Genomic DNA, 16,728 nt, shown 5'->3' with positions numbered 1-16,728 from the left:
CACACCTTGCAGCACCACGTGAGCTGTTGCTGGGTGCAGGCTGAATGCTGTTCCCATCCAGCTCCATCCCTGCTGCCCCATAGCACCCAAAACAACCTGCCTGCTTTGCAGCCTGGTGCTGCATGTGAGTAACTCCCAGAGGGCTTGCTAAGGCTGCATGGGGCTTGTGGCACTGGAAACCCAGCTCCCTCCCACTGGGGCTAGCTGCAGCCAGCCTGGCACTGCATGTGGAGGAGGGGGAGGCAGAGTTATGGCGTAAGATGGGGCCTGGCTCACTCGTGGCTGGAATTCTTTCTAAACTAGACCATGGCTGGAAGCGTTAGGAGGGGCCAAACTAGGGCCTTCAACTAGCCTCTCCCAGTGCAGTGGTGGGGGAGCAATAATGCAAACATCCCAATGCTTCCTAACCTAAAGGCTGTGGTAACTTCAGTCAGCTTGATTGCGTGCAATGCTGGGCAGCCCCCACCCCACCCACCAAGGCTGGACTCAGGCTGTTCCTCCAAGGCCTGAGCAGCACATCAGCAGGTGGCTTCCCAGCATAGTGCTGGGGGAGGGGGAAGCTGTTCTCTTTAGCTGATGTGTATGAAATGGAGCAACGCTGTTAGTCCAAGGGCTGTGGGTCAGGCCCTGGGCCTGTTGTGTGTGCTGGGCAGGGAGTTATTCAGGTTGAGGTAAACTGGTCTCTACATTACCAGTCGCTTCCCCTCCCCCACTTCTCTGGCCAGAGGGACAATAGCACCCTTTCTCATCTGGCCCGTGGTAGCCCTGTTCCATCTTTCTGTTGCGTATGTGTATACAGCAGCTAACCCCACATTGCCCTCCTCCGTGACGAGGCCGCCTAGCTTGCTCCTACCATAATCATTAATAGCCACAACCGCTGTGATTTCTTTTTCTCAAAGCCCCAGCTCCTGGAGTCAGGGGATCAAAGGAATCTCAGCTATTCATTTTCACAGTGAGTCATCAGGGCTGGGGAGAAGCTTGAACCTGTGACTTCTGAAAGACCAGGCAGCAAATGACTCCCAACATGTATTATACCAAGATTTTGTGAGTTTTAGGCAGAGCTCATGCTTTGGGGGCCTGGCTCGAGTTTTGAGGGCTGGGGTTGGCTATCCTGAGTGGCTTATTTGAAAGTTGAAATGAAATTTCTCTGCTCCTCCTGGAATCCAGTCTGTCCCCTCAACTAGCCCAAGCTGCACCAGTAAAACCACATGCAAATGTTTCCATCATTTTAATCTTTTACATTTACCAAACCCTGCAGGCCACTGCCTCCTTCCAGTCCTGCCTTCAGCCAGCTCATAACAAACAGGCTAAGACATAGTCAAGCAAAACTCAAGGGCAGGGGTGGTGTTCTTATTTTTGTGTGTGTGGGGGGGTGGTGAGGAGATCTCTAATCCTGTCACCTACTGCTGCCTCCACTCTTGCTTCCTAGCACTCTGCTCCTCATTGGCCAGTACCTGCCTCACCCCACCCCTGACCACTGGACAGCAGCGTAAGGCCACAGATGATTTCACAAACACCCCCTAACAGTGCATGTGGCTGGCAGCTTTTGGCCGAGATCCTGGGTCTCACTGTAATAGAGCCTCTCCCTGGCATGACTTAATTCACAGCAGGGCAGGAGCTGCTGCTGCCAGCACCTGGCCAGTTCAGTTACCCCAGATGCTGGTACACATAAATGGCCTGTTAATATAAACAGGCTGCTGCTGACTCCAGCCTTCCACAGCAGGGCCCACATCAGCTGTAATGGGCCACTGGCTGAGGTCAGAGATCAGAGGGGAGCCCACTTTCCTGTCTGTCTAAATTTGGTGCAGTGAGGAGGCTAGGACAAGTTCTGCTTGCTCCTGGCCTCGGGGCTAAACCCTGTTCCTGGGCAGTGATGCCATTAGGTGGCCCCTGCTTAGCAGTCTTGAAGGCGTGGGTGGCACCTGCTGACCTGAGCTCTGCAGGGACTGATTGCTGCAGGAACAGCAGCATGTGGGGCGGTGTTCCCACTACAGCCCTGCCTCTTGGGGCGTTGCAGGAAGGAGATGAATGGTGCCAGGTTGGCCTGATCGCAACCAACCTGGCACCATTATGCTCAGTTTGCACCAAGCTGAGGGAGACACCCTGTCCCTGGGAGTACATGAAGGGCAGCATTGGACCCCCCACCCCCAATTATATGGTGAACAGAGGGAGCACTGCAGCAGCCTCACTGTTCTGGCCTTTCCCGTCCCAGGCTCTTACCCCTCCCCCTGGGCCCAGTCTAGCCCAGCCTCTGCTATGGAGACTAGAGGGCAGCAGCTACCTCTGGGAAAATGGTCATTTAAACACACACACCCCTATGTATACCCTCCCCCCACCCTATCCCTACAGTCACAGTCACTATACACACCACCCACTGGATCACAGGCTAGCACACAAGAGTTCAGCCCACAGAGAGCACAGGCAGGCTGTTTCTCTAGACACCTGCCCCAGCCTCCTGGATGGGTGGCTCTAGCTAGGGCACACACAGCAGGACAAAGGTGGATGATGAGGCACAACTCCAACCCCCACAAGACAACCCCCAAAGCCAGGTCCTATAACTTGCTCTGCAGGGACCAGGGCTGGTCCAGGCAGTGATATTACAATACATTCATAAGTGATTCATTGCACTGCTGTGCACTGCCATCCAGTTTTAACACACAGCTCCCCCTCCCCACATGGGTCCATCGCACAAGAGTCCATGGCTGCTGTTTAATGCTTTGTCCTAACAGCAGCTTTGCTGGAGGGTGGCTGGCTCCTCCATGGAGTGATATGCAAAGATCATGGCAGTGGTGGGTATCCCCGGTCAGTCCATGCCGCACTGGCCTTCTCCCGTTGCTTCACCAGTGCTTGGCCTGCAGCCACAGTGGCACTTTTAAGCAGAACATGGCACCAGTGGGTGAAATGCAGCCCCAGGTGAGCCCAGCTGCTAGTTGGAAGGAAACGCCTTTTTGCATTGAGGCTGCGCTGCTAGTGCTGTCCGTGGGCCAGTGTCAACACCACTGTAGAGCGAAACACAGCCATTAAGGACTGGGTTTCATCCCCCGAGGCTGAAGGAACTTTAGGACAAAGCTTAAAGCATTAGATTTCCTCCCAGACCCATTACCGCAGGGCCAGTGCCATGTGCATGTCTCAGGGTAATAGGAAGGCTCATCTCTTCAAAAGGGGCCACTCCTTTTGGGTATCCAACAGGAAGCACCCTGAGTTTGATTCTCACAAATGCTGGGCCCTGCCACACCACCAGGTGTCAGCAGAAGGTGTGAGCGGTTAACCCCTCTGGAATAATCACTTTCACATTGGACATCCACAATAGGTGATTGCTTGACATTTTGGACTTAAGTTGAAGTGATTTTTCGCCTTTCTCAGTGAGTGGGAGGGTTTAACGCTGGCTCCTCAGAAAGGCCAGGGGGTGGGTCAGTTATAGAGCTGAGCAGAAGACATCACAGTGGGTGGGAAATTTTTTTACCAGTTTTTCAAGATTTTCTGAAAATCAAATTATTTCCTCCCATCTTTATGCCTGGCTGTTCCTTTTGTATCACTGTTCTGGGGCAATGAAGCTGGGAGGTAGCTCTTTATTACATTGAGCAGGGCAGTTTTTCCAATTTAACATCAAAACGTGAGCAAGAGGTCAGAGGCCTCCGGCTACTGGTGGCAGGTCATTGTCAGAGGCTGGAGTACCTGCTGCACCAACCCAGTCCAGTTCAATTCAGGACAGAATAAATTACAGGTTTACATCTCACTGCAATAAATATCTTTTCTTGGAAACTATTTACAGAATTTAAATACATTTTATGGCTGAACAACAGTAGTAGAGCGGGGGTGGGAGGTTGGGTTGTTGTTTTTTTGTGTGGTGTAGTTCCCTATATCAACTTCCAAAGCTGCCATGTTGAAATGTCAGAAGGTTCTCGAGCCTGCATGAACTGGTCCCCCCCGATGCCTGGAAGGAGCCCCCCCCTCCTCTGAGTCTAGCAGGAGCCTCAAGTTCCCCATTTTTACTTCGCAGAAGCCTCTTGAATGGCACTGAATGGTGGCAGGGGACATGAGTTGCCTTTGGGTGGGACGGATGGTGGGAGGCCTGATCTCAGGTGGGACTCGCAAGGCTCATGCCCCTGGGATCAGTAGGAGTCAGGGACACTCAGCACGGCCTACGATGGGTTTCTGGTTCTGGAACCCAAGAGATTTGGTGTTCAGAGGTGGGAACCAACATGCTACCCATGTACTGCCATGAGGATAAAGGGAGCTCCATCACCTCTGGCTCAAAATAACTAAGCCAAGAGGAATGAGGGCCAGTGGTTCAGGACGTCGTGTCCAGTCATCTCAGCAGACAACCCAATATGCCCCTGGGTTGTTGGAGGAACCAGCTACATTCCATAGGCAGGAAACTGGCAAACTAAAGCAATATACACACTCGTTGCTCTGAGCGGCCTTTGGACGAGACCCGGGCGGGAACGGTGGCCCAGCATGCACTATACTCTTCCGGGATGGGCTACACTGCCACGAGCCCAAACGTATCACAGCTTTGAAATGAAGACTAGAAAAGCCATGGTGCTGGCGAGGTGTGCCCTAGTGCTCGTTCCCCCAAAGCCCTGTCAAAGAGGCACTGTCCCTCCCTGAAGGTGGGACGTGTAACCTTTGACTGTGTCAAGTTTTCTGCCTTGGATGGGTCACAGCTGGCACTGTAGTCTCAAACATCTGGCCATTTCATAGAGTTTGCTCCCACCTCACCACTTGCTGCTGGCTGCCTGCTCTCACATAACTCCGTCTCCTTCACTCTGAAGCCTGGAAATAGCCAACTAAATGTGTCAGCTGCTATGGAAACCTGGCAACCCAGCAGCACACATACAGCTTGGTCCTTCCTTCTAGCTCGCAGGTACGTATGGAAATGAACTGCTGAACTGAAACCATCAAGCACAGAAACCAAAACCACAAGGGTAATCAAGGGCAAATACGCGCAGACCAACAATCTTTGGCTAACATGGAACTGTAAACTCTTCAGGGGCACGCTTGAGAGTGGTAGAAATATTCTAGTGTAAGGATTCCACAGCATCCCATTCTGGGCCGTTTGCTGATGGGATGCATCTGCATCACGATCAAACACGCTCAAGAACAGATGCCTGGGTGTTTAGAGTTCTAGAATGACTGTGAAGTTGCTAGCATTCTAGAGTGCCTGTTCTAGATTTCAGGTTCTAGAGGGCCCATCCAGAGTTAAGATTCCCCATCACCGACACTGCCACATTCTTCTTCCTTTATATGCTTTGCTAGGGATGGCTGCTGATGTCTTTAATTCCCTGGAGAATCCTCTTCATATGGCCCACCTTTGTTATCCCCAGATCCTGAATAAAAGAAGAGCGGACAAAGTTGAATAAACGCGCATCTGACAAATACACAAAGCGTCTCTGAACCACAGGGGAACATCAGACATTTTTATTACTGATGAACATGGGCTCCAGTCCTGCAATCCTTGCACCCCAGCCTCCCTCAGCGGTCTATGTGGAGTGTGCAGGATTGAGTTCTAGGGCTCAGCGGCATGTGAAGCACAGCAGCACATTAGCAAATGCAGCTAGGAAAACACTGGCTTAAAAGCCCTGCTAGATTTCTAGCCAACTATCTGCCTGCCCCTTGGTCAGAATCCAGCCCCCCCCATGGGAAACAGCTCTCACCCCAGGCAAAACTGCGAGTCCAATCCAGCCAGGATGCTGGCGTTTTGGAGACTGCTGGGGCAGGTGGCTGGCTAAGAGAGGGCCCCGTGCCCAGAGATGACATATCCCGCCTACCAGGCTGGCAGCAGCAGCAGGATGGTGCCCCATGCTGGGACCTATTGCCTTCCATTCACCGGTTGGGGTCTGGGGTTGCCCACAGGGGACTTGGGGGGCACTGAAGAGGGCTTTGAGGCCTGATCCATAGCCCACCCTGGCTGCAGGTATGGGAGGAGACACTGAAATAGAGAATCCAAAAGCATGCCATAGCCACCTCCCCCAGGCTAGGGGGTAGGGCGGGCTAAAGGAGAGGAGCAGGGCAGGGTGCGTGAACTGCGCAGGCCACGGCGGCAGCAGGTTGAGGGAGCTGACCAGGGTATGAGTCCTGGGTTGGCAGGATTGGGGAGTGGGGCAGGATGTGTTTACTGGGTAGGCAGGGGTAGCGGCGCAGGGCCTGTGTACTGGGGAAGCAGATGGCAGGCTGGTCAAGGGAGTAGGGAAGGGTGTGTGAACCAAGCAGGCAGGGCTGGCAGTTTGGGAGAGCGGGGCAGGACGTGTGTACTGGGCAGGCAGGGGGCTGGCAGGTTGGGGGAGTGGGACAGGGCGTGTGAACTAGACAGGCAGGGGGCTGGTAGGATGGGGGAATGGGGCAGCGTGCGTGTACCAGGCTGGCAGGATGGGGGAATGGGGCAGGGCTTCTACTGGGCAGACAGGGCGCAGGCTGGTCTGGGGAGCTGGTAGCGGGGTCAGGGTCTGTGTACTGGGCAAGCAGATGGCAGGCTGGTCAGGGGAGAAGGGCAGGGCATGATGTGTACCAGGCAGGCAGGCGGGGGCTGGCAGGCAGGGGTAGCGGGGCAGGGCCTGTGTACTGGGGAAACAGATGGCAGACTGGTCAGGACAGTGTGGCAGGGCATGGGTACCATGTAGGCAGACAGCTGGCAGGATGCAGGAGTGGGGCAGGGTGTGTGTACAAGGCAGGCATGGGTAGCAGGACAGGGCCTGTGTACTGGGCAGGCAGGGGGCAGGCTGGTCAGGGGAGTGGGGCAGGGTGTGTGTACAAGGCAGGCATGGGTAGCAGGACAGGGCCTGTGTACTGGGCAGGCAGGGGGCAGGCTGGTCAGGGGAGTGGGGCAGCACGTGTGTACCAGACAGGCAGGGAGCTGGTAGGTTGTGGGAGTGGGGCAGGGTGTTTGAATTGGGCAGGAGGAGACTGGTCGGGGAAGTGGGGCAAGATATGTGAACCAGGCAGGCCGAGGGGGCAGCAGGCCAGGAGAGGGGGCTGGCCATGTGAACTGGGCAGGCAGAGGGATGGCAGGATGGGGGAGTGGGGTAAGGCATTTGAACCAGGCAGGCCGAGGGAGCAGCAGTTCAGGGGAGCGGGGCAGGGCGTGTGTACTGGGCAGGCAGGTGGCAGGCTGGCTGGGGGAGTGAGACGGTGAGTGTGAACTGGGCAGCCAGAGGGCTGGTAGGATGGGGGTGTGACTGTGCACCCCTAAGGCTTTGTGGAAATATGCTTATGAATGTATATATGACATAACTGGACATATCTCTGTAAAGGTTATGATCTACTGAATCTATTCATCCTATTTGTATGCACGTGTCATTGGTGTATTTGAAATTATGAATATTGGCTGTGTACTTGCTTGATTTCTAAGGGTACGTTTATACTTACCGCGTGGGTCGACGCGGCGAGTTCAACTTCTTGGAGTTCGAACTATCGCGTCTGATCTAGACGCGATAGTTCGAACTCCAGAAGCGCCGCGGTCGACTCCGGTACTCCACCGCGGCAGGAGGAGTTGGCGGAGTTGACCTTGGAGCCGCGGAGTTCGCTTCCGCGGCGTTTGGACGGGTAAGTCATTCGAACTAGGGTAGTTCGAATTCAGCTACGTTATTCACGTAGCTGAATTCGCGTACCCTAGTTCGACCCCGGGGCTGTGTGTAGACCAGGGCTAAGAAGCCTTAGTAAACATTTGCTCAGCTTCTTGAGAAAGGAATGTGCAAATTAAGTGCCCAATCAAGAAACACTTAAAGGACTATGAATCTTGGAAGGCTCCAATCCACCTAAGAAGTCTACCTGAGGACGTTCAAGGTAGCATGTAAACAATGGCTGCTGCCTGTAAAAACTGGGTCATGCATGGACATGTGACTTGCCCATGTGACTCCAAAACTCCATCTTGGAGCCGGACTTTGCATAGGAGAGAGGAGTGGGGTCTCCCTCCACAAGAGAAAGTCTATTTAAACCCCTGGGAGACCCCTCTATTTTGTCTTCAGCTTCTCAAGAGATGGCCTCTCCACCCCCAAGGATACCTGAAAGAGATTGGAACAAAGGACAGTAACTACAGGGGGTGTGAGTAATTGCTGGACCCAGACTAGAAGGAGACTAATATGTAAAAGGAAGCTTACTGGCACACCATGAAGGGTGAGATTTTGCCTGTATTCAGTTTTCTTACTGTATTAGACTCAGACGTGCCTGTTTTACTTTATTTTACTTGGTAATTCACTTTGTTCTGTCTGCTAGTACTTGGAACCACTTAAATCTTACTTTCTATATTTAATAAAATCCCTTTTTACTTGTTAATTAACCCAGAGTATGCATATTAAGGGGGGGGGGGGGCAAACAGCTGTGCATATCTCTCTATCAGTGTTATAGAGGGCGAACAATTTATGAGTAAAACGGATTTATTTGGGGTTTGGACCCCATTGGGAGTTGAGCATCTGAGTGTTAAAGACAGGAATACTTCTTAAGTTGCTTTCAGTTAAGTCTGAAGCTTTGGAGCATGTGGTTCAGACCCTGAATCTGTGCTGGAGCAGACTGGCGTGTCTGGCTCAACAAGACAGGGTGCTGGAGTCCCAAGTTGGCAGGGAAAGCAGGGGCAGAAGCAGTCTTGGTACATCAGTTGGCAGCTCCAAGGGGGTTTCTGTGATCCAACTCGTCACAGGGGAATGGGGCAGGGTGTGTGTATCGGGCTAGCAGGATGGGGGAGTGGAGCAGGGTGTGTGTACTGGGCAGGCAGGAGACTGGCAGGATGGGGGGTGGGGTAAGGCATTTGAACCAAGCAGGCCAAGGGGGCTGCAGTTCGGGGGGGCAGGGCGTGTGTACTGGGCAGGCAGCAGGCTGGTTGGGGGAGAGGGTGTGGCATGTGAACTAGGCAGGCAGGGGGCTGGCAGGATGTGGTAGTGGGGCAGGGTGTGTATACGGGGTAGGCAAGGGGCTGGCAGGATGTGGTAGTGGGTCAGGGCATGTGTACTGGGCAGAAGGGGCAGGCTGGTTGGGGGAGCGGGGCAAGGCTGGTTGAAAAATTGTAGTTGGATGTTTTCTGTCAGAAAATGCTGTTTGGGCTAAACTTAACTTTTTATGAAAGATGGATTTTGACAACATTTTCCACAAAAAATGTGATATTTGAACAATTAAAAAAAAGAGCCCTTTAAGTTATCCAGGCTCTAATGTCCATGTGAATCAATGGCAGGCAGGTGCCAAGTACCGGCAAGGATTTGGCCCTCAGTGTACTAACTGGAGGAGCAGCTGTTTTCAGTAGCCTAGAGAAATGATTCCACGTTAATGGCGCAGCTCCTCCTTCAAAGCAGGGTGCTGTCTCCACAGCCCAATTCAGCTCTGGACCGGTCTGCCAGGAAGAGACCTACTGGTACCAGATGTGATAGGGACACCTGCTCAGTAGGGAATTCCCCCACTCCCCACCCCAAACCTCCTCCCAGCTCATTTCACCTGGCTGCCCAGGAATGAGTGTGACCGTGTCCTGGGGGCGGTAGGCTCTGGATCCCATTCCCAAGCCCCACCTTCACTCAGGTGCTTCATTAATCACCCAGGCCAGGTAGCTGGAGGAGAGGAATGGAGGTTGTGGCTTGTGCTATGGAGTCCCTGGCTGGGAGTCACCATCCCACCCCCCGGCTGCGGGAAGCCAGTGCCGTGCAGTGACATCATGACTCCTCTGGTTCTCGAGGAGCCCGTATTCTGACGGAGCGGCATCACCCGCAGCGAAATGCAAATACACTGACTCATAGGGCAGGTGCAGTATGCAAGCGCAGCCCTGCCGATGCCATTCAAGTGCCATGCCAATGACTGGGTGCCAGGTGAGGGGCTAACATGCCAACTCAACCCTGGCAATGCAATTCCATGCTGGCTTACAATCGTTCATGGGATTCTGCCAGGAGCAAGGCTGCACCAATCGGGCGGCATTCTGCCCATAACTGTGCCCAGGCAGTTCAATGGGGCACTGATGGAGAGAGTCATGCTGCTGCAGTCAGAAAAGCAAGTCATGCAAGTACCTTCAAGTCTCTTCTCTCCAGCAGGATCAGCTCTGAGCCCTGGATGTCATGGCGGAAAAAAATTTCTTTGTATTCCCCTAAGCCAAGCGCGTCCAGCCAGGCCGCCACCTCCTCAGCGCCCCATTTCTCCACTAGCAAAAAGGGAAAGCAAAGATGATCGACTCAGGAGCGAAAAGTGGACAGAGGCGCAGCCGAAAGCAACACACACACACAGGGAAGCACAAAGCCAGGCAGGGCGAGAGCGCAGGCAGCAGGCAGCAGCATTCCAGCATGGCAGGATCCCATGCGTGGGGCTCGGGCGCTACCCGCACCCCCAGATGGAAACGCTCCCTTGCTACAGCCAAGATCTGTTCCAGGCAGCTCTACTCAGAAGAGGGGCCCTGCCAGAATCCCACTGATTTCTGCTCCCTCACCTCTCTAGCATGGAGAGCATCACAAGAACTGGGATCAGGGTGGTAGGTGACCTGGAGGGTGCAGATTTGGTCCTAGAGGTCACATGAGCTGCAATGGCTGTTTCTGTATAGCTCACAGCTCTTTCTGAGAACATCAGTCTAACATGCTGCACAGGCACAGAACCACTGCAGTGAGTCTATCATGTGCAGTGCCTAGTGATAGGGAAAAAGGCGAGTGGGCTGCGAAAAGGGGTTTTCCCCTCCTGTTTTCCCTGCAAAACATTAGGAATGCCAGATCTAGCCTTCCCCCTCTCAGTGGAGGGCTTAGAAATGTGCTCTGTGGCCTGGGGAGAGCTAAGGCCTAACACAGGCGTCCTTTCTCCCATGTGTTTTTAAGTCACTGGAGTTCACCAGGGCCATGTGTGGACGGCCAGTTCTCATGTCCATTGTGAGCAGTGCGCGGCTCACACAGCGGCTGGGACAAGCACTAGCCTGAACGATGCACGTGGCCCGACAGGATCCTGATGGTCAAACTGATCCCCTGGGCCCGCAGGAATGAAAAGCAAAACCGAACCTGCCAGCTGAGATTTAGGAGTGCCCCGCCCACGTGCCCCTGATAGGGAAGAAGGCGCAGTATCAGAGCCATGCAGCACAGAGCTGTTGTGCCCCCAGGGCCCCACGTCAGTGCACGGCTCGGGACTCTGATCTCTTTAAGAGATCAAGCTGTGTGGTGAGAACAGAGCCCAAGCACTGGTCTCAGGAGGCTGAGCTGCTCACCCCTTACGCTTCCCTCTGAGGCCCTGGGGCAGAGCCCCGCCCCATACGCTCCCCTCCAAGGGGCCGGGAGTCAGAGCCCTTTGCCCCATACGCTCTCCTCTGAGGGGCTGGAAGGCAGAGCCCCACCCCGTACACTCCCCTCCGAGGGGCTGGAAGGCAGAGCCCCACCCCGTACGCTCCCCTCCGAGAGGCTGGGAGGCAGAGCCCCACCCCGTACGCTCCCCTCCGAGAGGCTGGGAGGCAGAGCCCCACCCCGTACGCTCCCCTCCGAGAGGCTGGGAGGCAGAGCCCCACCCCGTACGCTCCCCTCCGAGAGGCTGGGAGGCAGAGCCCCACCCCGTACGCTCCCCTCCGAGAGGCTGGGAGGCAGAGCCCCACCCCGTACGCTCCCCTCCGAGAGGCTGGGAGGCAGAGCCCCACCCCGTACGCTCCCCTCCGAAAGGCTGGGAGGCAGAGCCCCACCCCGTACGCTCCCCTCCATGGCCCCAGCACTCCAGAGACGTTTCCACACAAAACGCTGGCATAAGAACATAAGAATGGCCATACTGGGTCAGACGAAAGATCCATCAAGCCTAGTATCCTGTCTTCCAACAGAGGCCAATGCCAGGTGCTTCAGAGGGAATTAATAGAAAAGGGCAGGTATCAAGTGATCCATCCCGTCGCCCATTCCCAGCTTCTGGCAAACAGAGGCTAGGGACACTTGTAGCTTGTTTCAAAAGCCCTGAGGCTAGGGGTCCCCGTTCCCTTTCCAGCCGCTGCAGCCCTGCAAACTCCCTGGGAGAGAAGAATGGGGCATGGCCTGAGAGCCAGCCTGCACGCGGATGGCTAGGGGGCACAGGGAGGCCCCCTGTGCGGGCATGGGAGTAACAGACTAGGGCTAGATCTGAGAATGCCACAGCATCGACCAGTCCAGCCCATGCTCCTCGGGAAGCCCATTTACTGATGGGCTCAGGGTCACGGAGCAAATGTGACAGAGCTGAGGTGAAAACAGACTCCCAAACCTGTGCACCAACCACCAGCCCTCCCTCCTGATAAGGCACCAAGGCATCAGGAGGAAGCCCTGAACTCGCCATGCCTGGGACTTGCAGAGGAGATTCTCCTGCCAGCACCAAGAGGCCAGGACATGGAGCGGGGCTGACGGCCAGACTTGGGCAAGTGAGGCAGCCGGGGCTGGGAGACTCAGCCCTGGGTCTGTTTGCAAAGCTGGTGCCAATGCGGGAGGAGTCAAACACGTCTGAAAGGGTTTGGACCACAAGTCCTACGGCAAGTCAATGGGACAAGCTCCTAAATCCCCTAGACACTTTGGAAAATCCTCCCAGGAGGCCCATTTCTTTCTAAACCCATTTTTATAACTCCCTCCTCCTCTGAGAGAGGAGCTTTGAGCTGACGGCCCAGCAAGCTGTGCCCCCTCCTGCCCTGTACCAGTCACTCCATCCTCGGCACGGTTCAGTGCCTGGCTGCAATCAGAGCCAGCCTGGTGGGCGGATGGGCGGGCGGGCAGGCAGTCCTGAGGTGCTGCTCTAGACAGGTTTGCAGCCTGCCCTGCTCACCTTGTCTAAGTGCCCTCCAGCGGCACACCACCATGGTATGGATTTACTCTGGCTGTGGTGCTGTGCCTGGTTGGTAGCATGGCAGGTCCAGGACGCTCCCTAGTGCTTGGGAGGCAAAGGCTACTCTGCCTGTCTAGCCCACTGCTCCAGGGAGGTTTACCTGGGACCATGCTGTTGGATTTCGGCTTCTGAAACTTATCCTTGTCCTTCTTGGGCTTGGAAATGTTGATCCGTAGCTTCAGGCTGCCCTTGCTGCTGCTCTCGGAGCTCTCCTGGTGCCCGAGGCCGGCAGAGAGGATAATGGGTTAGGTTCACAAGCCATGCATTTAATCTCTGCCACTTCGTGCCCTGGTCAGATGCCCACCACTCCCTGCCAGTGCTTAACCGCACCTCGGTCTATCCCAGCTTTGCCCTGGCATCCCCAGCACTGGCTGATGCGATTCACCCCAGCCAGATCCACCAGTCCTAGCGTCTGTGAAGGGCGTAGTCTAGTCAGGACACAGATATTTTTACCACTGAATGGGGTTAGAACAGCAGTTCTCAAACTGTGGGTTGGAACCCCAAAGTGGGTCACGACCCTGTTTTAATGGAGGTCAGCAGGGCTGGTGTTAGACTTGCTGGGGTCTGGGGTTGAAGCCCAAGCCCCATCACCCTAGGTGCCGGAGCTCAGGCTTCAGCTTCAGCTTCAGCCCTGGACAGCAGGGCTAAAGCCCATGGACTTCAGTTTTGGCCCCCTGCCCAGGGTGGCGAGGCTTCGGCTTTACCCCCACACACACACCTGGGGCAACATAGCTCGGGCAGGTTCAGGCTTTGACCCTCTTGGGGTCATGGGAGTCGCAGTGCAATGAAGTTTGAGAATCCCTGGGATAGAAGACAGAAAGGTAAAATGTCTGAGCCCTGGCTACATTATGTGGCCCCGCATTGCTGTCAGCCACGGAGTGTGCCAGACCCACCTTTGTGCTCTCCTGGGCAATCCCCCAGCCCCAGTTTCCTCATCTGTAAGACAAAGCTAGTGATAGTGCCCCTCAGCTCTATAAAGTGCCGGGGGCTTTGCAGCTGAGAAGTGCCATGTAAACCGGCTTAACACTGCTCCCTTGAATGATAAACCCTCCTCTTGGACAGCCTGTGCCCCCAAGACCACAGCCACAAGAAGAGCGCCAGGAGAGTCACCAGGAGAGAGCAGAACAGGCCCAAGAAAGGCAGCTTCTGCACATGAGCAAGTGCCACTGAAGTCAATGGGAGTCACTTGTACATTTAGCTGCATGACCGGATCGAGAAATCCAGTGCTGGTTCATCACCTGCTCACAGGATGTGCAGCGCTCCTCCCCGCCAACCCCGGTTCTCCACTCTGGGTCTCCCAGAGACACGGAGTGCTCCAAGTATTCTGGATTCCCCAATAACCCCAGCCCCCTCCGAGTAGGCTCAGGCCCCATCATCACAGCAATATCTGACACATGCACAGCTGAGACTCCAGGCGCACCATACAGTGGGGGATCTGCCATGAAGAGATCATAATTTAAGGCCCTGATGCTGCAATCAGGCCCATGAGAAGGCTCAGGACTCTAGTAGGATCCACGCAAAGTCTGCCAGGGCAGATCTGACTGCAGGGTCGGGGCCAGAGTGAGGACAGCAGAGGAGGGAGGGGGAGCGGGAGGCGGGGAGAAGGAGGAGGCAGACACAGCTCTTGCAGTTCTTGGGAGACTCATGCAAGAGTCTGCAGGCCCAAGTCCCATTTTATTTGTAATGGTTTATTGATTCTCAGGACTGTGGGTGCTAAGCCTCCTGCAGAAGCACAGGGCTCAGGATGGATGTATATGAAGGGACGGGGGAGGGGATGGCCCAATCTAATGCAAAGCCAGCTCAGTGGGATGGGAGGGGCTGGGCTGCGAAGGGCACAGCGGCAGGCTTGTTAACAGGGTACTTGCCCAGGGTCACCCAAAGAGAACCCAGCTCCCCTGCTCCAGTCACTAGGCCAGGCTGCCTCGCTGACTCTCCCTCACTGGCTGCAATGGCACCAGGCAAGCTCCTGCCAGCATGGGTAGGAGGAGGAATGACCCGACCAAACTGCCTCTGAGTGGCCCCGTGCACCCACCTCCTCAGCAGAGTTGATGATGGGCGCCAGCCAGTGGATGTCGGGCAGCCTCTGGAGCTCCTGGCTGACGGTGTTCAGGACTCTCTGCAGCCCCTCCTCTTGCTGTGGGGAGTCCAGCTGCTGCAGGGATTGGGGGAGAGAGCCATGAGCGCCCTGTGCAGAGCTCATCGTGCGAGCGCGCGCCATGGGTACTGCTGGAGAGGACGGGCAGGGGCGAAGCACTGACCTGCCTTACGGCTCCATCCGCCTGGGACTGGAGTTCAGCTAACCACAAGGACGAGCCCTGGGGAGGAAGTCTGCCCATTCCCCTTTGGGTTTCACTGTGAGATTGATACCAGCCTCTGCAAGTTACTGATTGCTTGGCTGTCCGTTCCTGTCATTCCCCCATCTCTCAAGCAGCCCCTGTTGCTGGGACAGGAGGGCACCTGGGCTAAGGTACAGGGTCAAGGCCCCGCTTTTAGGTTTTGCAAAACCTGCGGCAAACTCCTGGCTCTGTTGAAGTCAATGTCAGAACTTCCTCTGATGTCAGTGAGGCCAGAACTTCACCTTTACCGAACCTAAGCTCCCTGGGAGTGTTCTCTTTAGAAACAAAATCTCCAATGACAGCAGTATTTTGATTGGCTACTCCTGCAGTTACAATTGGGTACAGGAGAGCCCCGCAGTGACACTGACTAAACCCAAATGATACTGACCAACTAACCTGTCTAAGAGCAGAGATGCAAAAAGCAGAGCAAAACTGGGTGTTAAATTGTCTCCATTCTCATCCCGCTCAGAGTTCATAAAGGGCGGGGGGGGGGGCTATTAAAAACATGACCTGAATGTGTCTACTAAGACTTGGTGCTAAAGTAAAGAACGAGCATGATCCACCCTAGAACAGTGGCTGTCATGTTCCCTTCTAATGGCTTGAGCTCACAGAGAAAGCCAGCCTGCTATTGCTACCAGCTAGTAGAGTGACTCTCTTAGCTCCAGTCTGTGCTTGTGGAGCTGAACTTCCCAGGTCCAAACCCTGCTGCCACTCCCCACCCAGCTTTATGAAAGCAGACTGGGAATGAGCATCCTGTTCACAGAATGAGTCTGTGCATAAAACCTGGCATAGATCTTTCAGGACCCATCTCTGCTTTGGCTGTTCCAAATTCATGGTCCAGAGCACAGCTGGGGTCTTTCCAGCAGTGTCCTGGAACCCTGGGCATTCACGCAGAAGTCACTTCTCAGTCAAGTATCAGGATCTGACAATGAATTGAACAGACTGCCATGGGGCTAACTAACTGCCTCGGGGCCAGCGTTGGGAGTGCGGTGTCATGGTGCCAGGTGGCGTGGGAGAGGCCTGTTGGTAGCTGTCTTCAAAGCCACAGAGAAGTGCCCTTCTGCAGCAGCCTGGAATGCACTGGGAAGGATGCTTAGCTCAGGGATAACCGAACCCCTCTCCCATGCCAAGAACTGGGGACACCAAGGACAAGGCGCAGTGAGCTCATTGCCACTTTAAACAGAACTGGGAGAGGAGGGAGTGCATGGTTGGAAGTTCCATCTTCTGGTTAGTTTGTACAGAAATGGAGCAGGGGAAGGAGCTGCACTCCCGGTGGAGCTTCTTGCGGGGGGAAAGAATTTTACTGTCCTGTTAAAACCATTCTCCCCTCTTCACACACTCCCCGCCCAGGCAGGGAGAGCTGAAGGAAACAGCTCTGGCTGTACCTCTGATGCCATATCCGGCTGGGTTCCTGTGTGGTGCAGGGCGCCTGGGAGCAGCGTGGCACACAGAGTTGGCATGCAGGGGAACAGGCGGCATGCAACACAGCCTGGTTCCAAGAGGAACAGGAAGGAACAGTGGGCCCATCCACTTGCTTGGGAAATAACTGCCTCATCCAGTCAGCTCCAGGTGTGGAGAGTGGCACAGCATTTGTGTCACCCAGGAGCTCCACGCCACTCCCTATAGACCACCCAGC

General features: G+C 55.0%; 1 protein-coding gene across 6 annotated transcripts in view; it reads right to left on the bottom strand.

Moving 5' to 3' along the window:
• Positions 1-1,227: 1,227 nt before the first annotated feature.
• LOC123377601 (diacylglycerol kinase delta-like) overlaps positions 1,228-16,728 on the bottom strand; it is a 191,104-nt gene continuing 175,603 nt past the window's right edge. For 4 of the 6 annotated variants that reach the window (XM_045030692.1, XM_045030693.1, XM_045030696.1 and 1 more), the window contains 4 exons: positions 14,789-14,908; positions 12,857-12,968; positions 9,978-10,108; positions 1,228-5,330 (listed from right to left, as the gene is read on the bottom strand). In XM_045030692.1, coding sequence (XP_044886627.1) covers positions 5,256-5,330; positions 9,978-10,108; positions 12,857-12,968; positions 14,789-14,908 — 438 coding nt within the window. In that variant the 3' untranslated portion in view covers positions 1,228-5,255. The remainder of the gene's footprint in view (positions 5,331-9,977; positions 10,109-12,856; positions 12,969-14,788; positions 14,909-16,728) is intronic. The other 2 variants (XM_045030694.1, XM_045030695.1) reach the window with 2 other exon arrangements.

Source organism: Mauremys mutica, chromosome 9, assembly GCF_020497125.1.
Source record: "Mauremys mutica isolate MM-2020 ecotype Southern chromosome 9, ASM2049712v1, whole genome shotgun sequence".
Taxonomy (NCBI): Eukaryota; Metazoa; Chordata; order Testudines; family Geoemydidae; genus Mauremys; species Mauremys mutica.
Note: the sequence above shows the minus strand (reverse complement) of the source record. Positions and strands in the feature narration are given on the sequence as shown.